This window comes from Rissa tridactyla, chromosome 7 (genome assembly GCF_028500815.1).
Source record: "Rissa tridactyla isolate bRisTri1 chromosome 7, bRisTri1.patW.cur.20221130, whole genome shotgun sequence".
Classification (NCBI taxonomy): Eukaryota; Metazoa; Chordata; class Aves; order Charadriiformes; family Laridae; genus Rissa; species Rissa tridactyla.
The window spans coordinates 29,620,635-29,633,092 of NC_071472.1; the positions used below are offsets into that span (position 1 = coordinate 29,620,635).

General features: G+C 37.2%; 1 protein-coding gene across 6 annotated transcripts in view; it reads right to left on the bottom strand.

Moving 5' to 3' along the window:
• The window catches only part of PDE1A (phosphodiesterase 1A), a 238,022-nt gene that overhangs the window by 122,363 nt on the left and 103,201 nt on the right, over positions 1-12,458 (bottom strand). Inside the window, exon 1 of one of the 6 annotated variants that reach the window (XM_054209003.1) lies at positions 6,319-6,898. The exons of the other annotated variants lie outside the window; for them this stretch is intronic. Coding sequence (XP_054064978.1) covers positions 6,319-6,371 — 53 coding nt within the window. The 5' untranslated portion in view covers positions 6,372-6,898. Of the gene's footprint in view, positions 1-6,318; positions 6,899-12,458 lie in introns of those variants that run through there. 6 annotated transcript variants of the gene reach the window in all.

Consider the following 12,458-nt stretch of genomic DNA (forward strand, 5'->3'; position numbering starts at 1 on the left):
CTCTTCAGAAGTCTACAGTCAAAGTTACTGTTAAATCAGCTCTTGATTACATAGGAACAAAGTAAAGGGAACATTGTAAGAAAAAGCTTGAGATACATAGGCAAGATTATTTTTCATATGGCACGCTCCCTAGAGAATGTAACTCAGGGCAGAACAAAACTGGATATACAACAATATAAACCAAAATGCTTTTCACTTAAATAAATAAGCGTGCCCTCATTAATGAACTGTCTTAAGTTAGGAAGTTTAGTAGACTAAAATATAAATAATCTGATAATTCTTATCCACCAAAAGCTTTTGTTTTCAGCTGTTGAAAGTACCAGAACAACGCTCCTTTTCACAAGTCCGTTCTTAAAACCAGTCAGGATTCCCCTCGCCACTTCAACAGCAATCTAGACTACTGGGACACTCTTCTAACTTCCTATCTCAATCTAGTTATGGCCAAGCTACCTATATTATAGAGCAATTCACTGAATTTCAATCAGGCTTTTTTCTTGCTGAAATTTCTAAAATGTATTTATTCACCTTCTTCTAGTATGATTAAGGGGTTGAATACTAACATTTGGACAGCTGTTCAAATGTATCTGAACAGCTTTAAGCTAAAAAAGCAAATGTAAGACATTTGCTCCTTTTCTTTTGCATTTATAACGTACTTGGTTCTGCCTCCTTTCAATCTACTTATTGAATACACGTGTATCATCTGTCTGAAGATTGGATTCTCCATGCTTTCCCCCTACTTAATCTCCCATTCTGTCTCTCTCACTTTCTTAATTTACAAAATGCCACCTACTGACGAATTTTTTGATGTAGTGCTTTACATTTTATCTTCCTTTCCACCATCTTCTGGAAGTTACATGGTTCTCAAAAACAGTGTAATTTATTAGTCTGAATTTCTAAGGTTTTTACACCCTTCATAATGTTCTGGATACTCCTCAAAAATGTGCTCACTTACCGCTTCAATCAAATTCTTTTTTCATAGCCTGTTATCATGCTAGGAGCAGACACTGCTGTCCTCTCAATCCTCCTCCTAAAGCCCAATTTTTTTATTCTTACTCACTTACACCAACCTTTTTCTCATTCCAATGTATAAGTGAGCTCTTCTAAGGTACTGTCATTTTTAAAAACTGTTGACATTGTAAACCAACATGCAACTATGTAACATCTTTGGGTATTTATCAATCAGCATCGCCATTAAAGCCACAAGGGAAGAGGTAGAAATAAGCAGTTAGGGCAGAAAATACCTTTAGCAACATCACCAGCAGGATGGCTGTGGCTACGAACTATATGTTGTTTTGCAGAAGTTGCAGCAAACTTTGCCATTAGGGCAAGGGGCAACCAAGAAACAGACTGTGATTTCAGGGTCTTCTTATGGAGCTGTGTTTTTACATTCTAGCCTTTCCTTAGAGCAAAAAGCAAAGGATGACTGCATCTTTTCTTCCCTGCCCACCTTCCTCCTACACCACAGGAATAAATTGTCACTCATAAAATTAATACGCTACATTAATTTACAATTAAGCTATCACTAGCAATAATGATATATAATGTACATTCATCATAATTGCAGTGAACAATTCAACATAAACCTGGCAAAGATTCCCATATGTCTGCTTATTCCCCACACACACTATAAAGACAACCATAATTTGGACCATCTGAAGGCCACTACAAAATAAAGGGAGAAAACATCCTTTTTTTTTTTTACGAGCTTCTAAGCAGCTAAAATCTACTACTTTCTAGGCTGCCCGCAGGTACACAATTTTTTTCATGTTTACTGAATAAGCTGCTTCCCCTTCATATGTTGTTCTGATTTGGTACCTTTTCTACAGACACTCATTGAAAAGGTGGAAACACCAGTTATGCCCACGGAAAACACAAATATACCTGTTCAGTGCATACTATATTGAAGCTACAGGATAAAGAGAGTAAGATAGATAGAACTCACAAATAGGAAAAAACTTAATGCATTAGAATAGTATGAGGATGTATTTCCTTGTCCTTGGTAGGACTCCTGAATATTTTGAGCATCCAGGAGAGGCGGGGAAAAAAAAAAAAAAGGAAAGAAAAGAAAGAAAAGAGAAGACATGTAAGGACATTACAGTGATGGTTATTTTTTGCTAGAAAATACTTGTTAGTATATTTTTTCAAGAGGAAGAAAGTCTCTGCCAAAAACTTACAATATCTAGAAGTCACAGAACATGCTGTTTCTGTATTTTATTACACTGCATGTAAGTGGAAAAAAAATGAGAAGTTATTGATATGGATTACTCTTATTCCAAAAATCACAGCAACATAAACATTTACAATATACCATACAGTATATACAGTATATAATTACTTCTGTGCCCTGTAGTGGTGAAAAATCATGTTGGAATAGTTTCTGCCACTGGATTACAACGAGGATCAGCATTCAATTTTTGGAGCTCATTTTAGTACAGAATAAAATATTCAATCAGCCGTATATATTTTAAGAGACCAGACGCAAGAGACCAAAGGACTGGACTGGGTCATTTTCTCAGTAAAGGAGAATTCAAAGTTACAGAGAGATCCAGCCTAGTTAATTGCAGTTAATATAACATTCATATATATAATGAAAAAAGATAGTGGAACAACAGCCGCAGTACAAGGAGCTTCTCTCATATGCAGACACCATAGAAAAGATAATAATAGAGCTCCCTGAAGAGCTGGAAAACAAGTGTTCTTCACCCTTGTTCTTTCACTTGCATTCAGCACCATAAGCCCTATTTTTCTGTCCCTACTGCTCTAAAGCAGAACACTTGATCCAAAATTGCATGAGACCACAGAAAATGTGCAGAACAGAAAAGAGGTATTTTGCAGCTAACACATTAATATTTTTAAAACACATTAAGAGCCTTAAATCAAAGCCATTACACAGCAAGGACAAATTCTTTGTTAATTATCCAACTGCCATTGATCTGGAAATCTCAAAAGACCATGGGTTTCTTGAAATAATTCCAGGTTTTCTTGGCTCCTGCCAAGGCAGAGACACCAGAAGAACAACTTGCCTTGTGACACTCTGATCCTTTTGCTTCCACTCACAGTCAAGACCAAGAAGACCAAAGCCATACAACCCCCCCCCCCGAAGACTGAAGTAGAGTGCAGAAAAATGTTAGCTTCAGTATAAGCTTTGACTAATGACTGTGTAGATTCTTATGTTAATAGAAATCATAAAAATTTGAGAACTAAAACACCTATTATGTCATCATCTAATCTATGCAGTTGGCAGGGAAGGATTTGTTCCCTACAGCATATTTTATATGGCTTTATTCAGTCCAATTTTAAATGTCAGAGCTATGAAGCTCCCACTGCTTTCTTTGAGAAAGCTGATTTGTTTATTGTTTGAATTAATTTCACCATCTCCAGTTATAGCAAACATGCTGAAGACGCTGTTCTTAAGAAAAATATGGAATGTCCTCAGTAATTTATGTCAGCATTAAAATAGCCAGTGAATATCCAAGCTACAAGTTCTGTTGAAATATATCTTTGCATATAGCAGACTGTTCTTTTGATAGTAAGGACTACAGGAATCTCTATGTATTTGGCAGTCGGTTTCTGATGCAATTACAAAACTTTATCCAAATTGATGTGCTTTGGTAATCATTTCAACATGATTCATAAGCTTGGCTTTTTCACACAGTTATATTTCTGAATGAATTTTTTAGTTATTTCCAAGCACTACCATGCAGCAAATACCAGAAGTTACACTTTGTTCCCAGTATTTGAATAAGTTTACTTCATTAATTCAGGACTTTTACAAAAAATCTGAAAATTAGTCAGAAATGCCTTTTTATTATTGAGTTTCCCATCTTGAAACATAATACCTATCCCATTCTTATGTAGACGACTGGTGATATTGAAGGGATAATTTAGAATAGATACTCAACATATTTTTTACATTACTGGGAGGACAACTCAAGTAAAAGTATAGATCCACTGTAAATGTAACGTTGCTCGTAGGAAGACATTCATATGTACTTATTAAGATCTGACATAGCTCCCAAGAAAGACCTGATTTTTAAGAGTAACTACAGTTAGTGTTGGCTGTAGGTGAAACATGAATAAATATGAATATATATAAAATTTGAGTAATTTGATATTTTCTTCCTTTTTCTTTTCTTTTTGAGGGAAAATTAACTAGACTGCTGATTCAGTTACCCCAATGTGCCCAGTAAAACCATTTTACCTACATGGAGAGAAAACTACAGGATTAAAGGGACTTAGGCTAAATCTTCACAATTCTTGTACAAGAACACTTTCTCACTGGAGGAATATTTTCCAAAGTCATAAGGAAAATGAACACACATTAGAAAAACAGCTCTTTAATGTACTTTGATAGCATCTGTATTTATTGTACATGATATGATCTTTACGGCATACAGAGATTGTCTTTCTGTTTGAGCTGACTAAAATATTATGCTGGTCTCGACCTTGGAAATGTTTCTTAAGCATTTACTGTAGTATTACAGAGATCTTTTGCCAGAAGAGTCACTGCAGAGCCGTGGACTCTTAGGGGGCTTTCCATATTAGGGGTTTTCTCGCTCTGGATTAAGCATGCCAACAGTAGTTAGTTGCCGTTCTGTATTTAGAACTGATTTGCAGGAATGGATTTCAGTCAGAAATGTTGAAACTTCTTGTATTTCATTGAGTTAAGTTCACTCCCACAAAACAATTTAGGGAAACATCCGTTAAGAAAGCTCTTGCAAACTATCCAGTACTACACTAGCTACCGCAGATTTCTATAGCAGATTCCTAAATACATCAGGAAATATACACTTACTCACCCACAATTCTAATGGCTCCAAAAGACTGTGAGGAATGTGCATTTAAAAGATTTTTTTTGAAAAAAGTTACAGCTTATGGGATAATTATCACACATCCTTAAAAACAATTATTGATGTTTAAAGAGAAATATATTCAACTCAACTATTTAAATAAAAAGACATCCCTTCAGAAAAATATCAAATGTCTCTTAATCATCAGTCAAAAGCTTTCTGTGAAATAACTTCTTAACTCCACTTTAACAAAGCAAAGTGTGAAATGTTTAATTTAATTTACGATATAAATTGCATGGCAAATCCACACAGGACATTAAAATTTAAGGTTAACAGTTAAGTCATTTCACTCCCATAGTATCCTTTTAACGTCCAGATTTTCTTTCTGTACCATAGCTGTAAATACTGAAAGATTTCTCCACATGTAACATTAGTAGTACATAATCCTGCCATGACTACCTGTCTGACCTTACTCTGGAGCTGCAATACCAACCCTTACTGTACTCCCACAATATATGACATCAGTAGTGACAATCCCATAAATTACAAGACTGTATTTGCGCTGGGACCATCTATAATTTTATTTTTATTTGTCATATCAACACTGTGGTTACAATATACTTCCTACTGATGTCACCCAGTAAGAACTGGAGTTTTGTTAAAGCTGTCACCAGCCACAAACAGAAGCGTGAACTATTGCAGGTTTGTTTAATCTTACAGCCGCTGCATCCTTATCCATAGCAGTTTGAGAAACATTTCCCACTCAAGGTCACTCAGTCTGAAGCTAGGACTGGCCAAAGGAAAGAAAGGGGTTTCCCATGGTAAAAAGCACAAACAAATTAGATCTAATCCTGATCTGTAAAAATAATTTTATAATGGACTTTAAAATATAAAATAAGCTGAAATCATAAAGACATTTCATAGATCAAACTAACATATGTAGGAAGCAGTGAAGAACCACCTCACAAAAACTCCAACTTATTACTCTTTAAACTTGAACCTTTCCTAGCAGAAGAGTCTGATGGATTAGTTACTCTTTAAGCACTTGTCTGCCCATCCCAGTAAGCAAGCTACTTTACTCTGAAAGGTGTATCATTTCAAGTATTAAAATTCTGCCATCCGGACATAATGAGCTAAACCAACCAAGAACCACGTTCCAAACTTAAACAGTTCTATAATTCCAGAATACACTGAGGGACTGCAGAGCTGTAGGAAAATAAAACACACCAAAAAAAAAGTTTTCAAGAGCTACACTGCTCCACTTTCATAATAAAGACAATCCCACACAAAACTTTAGAGAACACAAATGACAGAGAGGAGAGGAAAAAGAACTTCCATAAATTCTCAGTTCAAGTGAAAAAAATATATTTTGAGCACCAAAATAATATGTTACTAGGCTACGCAATATTAAACTCTTTCTTGTGAACAATTTTTTGTGTGTTTGCATATGAACTTTAAGCTAATAAATAGGATGTAGAGAGTAAAGTTCATAACACTTTCAGTTCAAAGTAATAATAACATCACTTACCTAAAGATTGGTCTTTGGAGATGCTTTTTCTTGATTGTAACACAATCATCCATTTAAAGTGGGGAAAAAGACTTCTTCCAGCAAATAGCTCCAAAAAGACCAGGCAGTAATCGGGAAACTTGTTCTTAGCTACTGTGCTGCAGAGAGTACACAGAATGATATTTTGGTGCTGGGGGAAGCCTCCCTCCCTCTTTCTGACAGTGGAGCAGAAAAGGGCCATAGAGGCCACATAAGCCAGGCACGGCCGTGCACTACCAAACCAGGCAGGCTGTGCGAAACTGGAGTCAAGCTGATTGAAGCACAGAATTGTACTGGATTCCTTTCAACTGTGCAAGAAAAGAGGGGAGCTTTGCCAAGTGCTACCCAGGTAAAAATTTGTTAGATTATTCCAGCCCTGAGAGCACTTCATACACATGCTGGTCAAAGTCTTAAATGCAGAGTCACTCTCTCTCTCTCTCTCTCTTTAAAACACACTGTTCCGAGGCTCAACTTTTTTTTCTTCAAAATAAAAGTTGTGCAGCTGTTTCAGCATTCCCATGCGAGTACCTTCAGAAAGTTTGTTCTGGTAAAAGAACTGTATACAAATTAATGAAGACGGATGGATCTGGTCTGTGAGGCTGGCTCTACTTCAAGAGATAGTAATTATTTTACAATCTGGCTTTTATTCACTCTGGATGATGTGTGGATATAACTATGCAAATTAAAGTACTGCTCATAATTTTTAGCATTCATAACCTAATAACCTAGAGTTCGCTGAAGCATAATATGGTGTTTGCAGCTAGTAGGACCACAACTACATAAAACAAACCGACACTACGTGAGCGAGGAAAACAAAAATGACCAAGATCAGATAGTGACAGTAGCAAACTGTTAACTGTTTGCAAGATAAGATTTCAACAGAGATCCAAACTGAAAAGCTTGCTCTGACATCACGCTGACATAAATCAGGAAGAATTCAACTGCAGTGAACACAGGCTGTCAAGAAAGCTATAAAGCAGAAGCGGCTTTCAGTTCTCAGTGAACTGAAGCCATGAGCGGTTCAGGTGAGATGCCATTTCCTGGGCACTGCAAAGGGCCCATAACAAAGCTGGGCTGGCACTGTGCTTGACGGGAAACATGGAAGCCGGCCAGAGGAGACGTAAACCAGCTGCAAGCCATCACCATGCGTGTAGCTGCACGCTCTAGCTGCACCGTACCCTGGAACCGTGTGCCCCCTTCCTGCCAAGGCAGCAAAGGACCTGCCTGCAATTCTTTCTTCCCTTGACCCAACACTGGAGCTCCCTCTCGGTTTAACTCTTGAAAAGCACTCGGTATGTGCTAGGTGAAGTTATTGGTGCACGGCAGGTTGGATCAGGAAGGCTGGGCATCCTTTGCAATTGCATTATTGGCTGGAGGGAGAGCAGAAGAACGATAGATTTACACAGTTAAGTGCATACACACTGGCATTACCACATTAAGTTTGAGGGGCACTGTAAGTCCACAGAAAAAGCACAGTAAGTAACACTGAGATATGTCTTAGGCTGTATATGACCGAAAAATTTCATATTACATTATGGACAAATTATTATTAAATTAAAAAAATTTCCATGAAATAATGCTATATAACAAACAGAGAGATAACGAACATTCCAGTAACATGTATTTCCACAAAGGAAAATTTAGCAGTTTCGTGGATTTCACTGAAACAGGTAAAATCTCTTCCTAGAGCTAATATATATTGCTTACACAACAGAGTGACAATGTCAAGTTTGATTAGCCTGAAAGGACCCAGAAACTAATCCCCACACTGTATAAACTATTTTCTTCACACAGACATGGAGCAATTATCTAAAGGAAAAATTATCAGCCAGACATCACCGGTTATTTTGTGTCAATTCAGTTTCACCTTGCTCCACTTTTCATTTCTACTCCTTTGAGAAGCAGAGAGAAATACACCTTCGTCAGGTAAACAATTATCTTTATCAGATCACAGATTAGTTTTTGCCAAGATCTTGAAGGATCTGAAGAATCTGAAGATCCTTCTTCAACAATATGCAGTGTTCAGAGTGTTGTCATATTTTTAAAGACTTTCATGTAGCCATGATCTTACTTATCGTTTGCCAACATTCCCGTTTTTCTTCATGCAGTTCTCCTGCTCTGGGTTTCAGCATTTCAAAATAATTATCTGCTTTTTGAAGTGTGTTCACTCACTGTCTATACAGAAAGCTGAAAATCACAAGGAAATCTCCCTTTTCTTTCTGTTTCACATTACATGCATAGGACTGCTATATTTCTGTTATTCAGAGGGATTACCTGTAGCTCAGGCTAAAAATCCCAATATCTTCTGAGAGTTTCGAAGGAAAAACAAATATCTCCAAAGTCTCAGTGAGACCTATACTAAATATGTTTTTCCATTGAACTCCCCAACCTTTCACCTAGCAGTTTTATTGGTCCTGAAACTAGTATGCATCTTAAAAGTAAAGTTTTCTGGGCCTAGTCCAATGCACGTTGTTGTTCATGGAACTTCCATTCAAGCATGACACCGTATAAAGCACTATTTGGGGCAGCTGAAATTCCTGCAGTGTAATTATTTGGCTACAAGGAATTTTGAGCTGTTAAAACAAAAAAGACAGGGAAAGAAAATATGGTAACATGGTAAATGGTAACATAAATGGTAACAGAACGTCACTTTAATTGCATTGGTTTTCATCCATTTTTTCATTCAACATGTCAACAACCTACTGACTTTTTTCTTATGGTATTCAGAAGTCACATCTACGTTGAATAAGTATTCACACAAATTCTTCAAGAAAGAGCATTTCAGACAGATACAACAGATTAACTACACTGCTTGAAGCCTGAGCCTCACTAAGATTTTTCCTGCATTTGTTCAGTGGAAGAATCACATGTATAAAAACCATAGAATCATACAATCATAGAATGGTTTAGGTTGGAAGGGACCTTAAAGATCATCTAGTTCCAACCTCCCTGCCCTGGGCAGGGACACCTCCCACTAGACCAGGCTGCTCAAAGCCCCATCCAGCCTGGCCTTGAACACCTCCAGGGATGGGGCATCCACAGCTTCCCTGGGCAACCTGTTCCCTGTTTCAGTGCCTCGCCACCCTCATAGTGAAAAATTTCTTCTTGATATCTAATCAAAATCTACTCTCTTCCAGTTTGAAGACATTACCCCTCATCCTATCACTACATGCCCTTGTAAAAAGTTTCTCTCCAGCTTTCTTGTAGGCCCCCTTCAGATGCTGGAAGGCCACTATAAGGTCTCTCTGGAGCCTTCTCTTCTCCAGGCTGAACAACCCCAACTCTCTCAGCCTGTCTTCACTGGAGAGGTGCTCCAGCCCTCTGATCATCTTTGTGGCCCTTCGCAGGTCCATGTCCTTCTTGTGCTGGGGACTCGAGAGCTGGACACAGTACTCCAGGTGGCTTCTTACCAGAGCAGAGTAGAGGGGGAGAATCACCTCCCTCAACCTCCATGTAACCTTTTGCAGATTACAGTGTCAGAGGATACTGGAGTAATATTAGTAAATTGTAGGATATACCGGATCTGATACACAGAATGCACTGAAGAGGTGCATTTTTATTAGAATGAGGAAGTATTCTGCTTGAAAGCATTATTGCAATTTTTAAAAGTCCTCTGTAGATAATTTTAATCATATTTATTACTTCAGACTTAACCCTTCAGCCGTAATTAGAATGGTAAAAATCTATTTCAATGATGCCCTAGAGTTATCTTATTTAATTTGCCAACACTGATTGATCTCAAGCAGAAAACTCCTGAATTGCTTGTTTTTCAATTTATTTTCCAATTAGTGTTGCTATTGTTCACCCATCACAACCAATGACCACTGCTCTTTCCATGTCATGCATGCTATTTTTATTTCACCTCCCACGCATATGTTCATGTGAAAGAAGACTTTCGGACCAAAAGTATGTAATACTTTACCTCTCAGAAAACACGAGTTTCCCTAACCTCAAGATCGATAGCAATAGTTAAGTAATTTGATATTTAGTACTATGTCTCAAGTCAAAAGATTACATGTAAGCTAGAACCCAAAATATTTTATTCTGCTTGTTTTAACGCCACATACTTCTTATTGATCTGTAGCTCTTTGCCAGAAGTCTAGAAATGTAGTTACCTTTCCTACTTTAATTTCAAAGCTATCGGCAATCAAGATTGTAAATTTAAAAACCAGTAACCTGTATGTGTCAGACAGATTCTTTCTACTTTCTATCTAAAAATATCTACTGGCTAATGAAGATATGTGTCGGGGTTTAAGGGCTCATCCACCCTTGTAGAAAGATAGAGAGGTGGGAGGACCAACAGAAAAGGAAGGCAAAGAAATTACAAACGCATGATCAACCACATATGGGAAAAAAGAAACTATCTTTATGAAACTGCTGGAATATAAGTAAGAAAAATAATTGGCAAACTACTGAAAGAGTAGTAATTATGTCAAAGTAGAAAGATAATTTGTCTAAGAAGCTTGCTGTCCCAGGGCCAGCACCATTCAATGTTTTCTTCAATGGTTTAGATGGATATAGGTGATATACTTAGTCCAGCACTGGCAATATTGAGCTAGTAAGCTCTCATGGATGTCCTTGACAAACTTCAGAAATGTTCAGGAAAAAAAAGAAGATATGAAAAATACCAAGCTCTACATACAAATGGGAATAATCTGGTGGAGAAGGGGCCATTGGCTAGGCAGCAATTCTTCAGAAAATGCATGGGAAGTAGCAGTGAATCATAAACTAAGCATACTAACACAGTCTTATGAAAAAACGAGCATCACATTGGGACATTTAAAAGGGAGTATCATCCAGAAGAGCAACCTCCCATTCTCTCTGTATTCCTAAAGCTCACCTGAAGCATTGTTTCTTGCTTTGGGGCAAAAGATTCAGCAAAGACACACTGGACTAAACCTTGAAAAAACAGAAAACTAGAAAACATCTCGTACGAGGAAAGGCATAAAGTCACATATAATGTAGCCTAAAGAAAAGAAAAGTAAAAGGAAACATAATTAAAACACTTCCAAATTATAAGCGTAGCCATGTAAGTTTATGGAAACAAACTATTTTCCTTATTCTTGTGGTCAAGAAATAATGTGCTGCAAAATAGCTTATAGGTCCATAAGTTGCAGTAATATGGCAAAAAGAATACTCTTCAATGGAAAATAATACGCACATTAATTGCTGAGGGAATCTGTTCATGGAATCACAAGTGGATTTTTAAGGGTAGATTTTTAAAAGCCTATGTAAGCTTATATAGCCTTTTATTATTAGCCTTGCCTTAGAGGAGAAAATAGAGTAAATAATTTCTGAATACACCACTCAACCTTATCATTCTAAAATTCTTCAGTAACCAACTGCAATCATCAGCTTCTAAATGAATCTGCTGTTAAATTTGGGATTTCTGTGTGCATGAAACCATCTACCAACCAGCTGTACCATTTGGGCTTTCGACTGTTTCATCTATTCGCCACTTCACCCAAAACTGGTCCTTAATTTTGGCAATCAAGTGCGACCCTCAAAACGAATCAATTAAATGCCATAATCTCTGTTCTGCTTCAATAAGAAAGCAGGGGGTCAGAGCTTTTCCCTATGAGCAACAAGAGATCAAGTGGAGAGCTAGGTATCATGCATCCATTTATTTTCTGGACTAACTGAAGCAGGAAAAAAAAAAAAGACAACATACTTCTACATGCTTCTCTTCTTACATGTACAGGTAATGTACAGGTTTGAAATATAAAAATCTAGAGCAGGACTTCCGACGAGAATACTATTTTACTTTTCAGTTCAGTACCTTGCACTGGTTCACTGTTTTAAGAAATTTGTAATGCAATTAAATCACTAACTGAAGCATGAATAGAAAATTTTTTCCAGTAGAAAATCAGTGTATCTTGTGCAATTCCTAACAAGATTTTTATTTAGGTATTTATATCAATGGTGGATTAAACCCACTCCATAAAGGCTGCAAACAGGTTAAGCATTTAAACTCAATGCATAAGAAACTGAAGGGGATGATGTGAAATCCATCTTTGCCATCATTGTCACTTAAGCAAGGAAGACGGTCTTCCAAGGCTCTCCACAAGACAGAATAGCTGTCCCAGCCTTTTCATGATACTGAGTGGGGTATGTCTCTCACC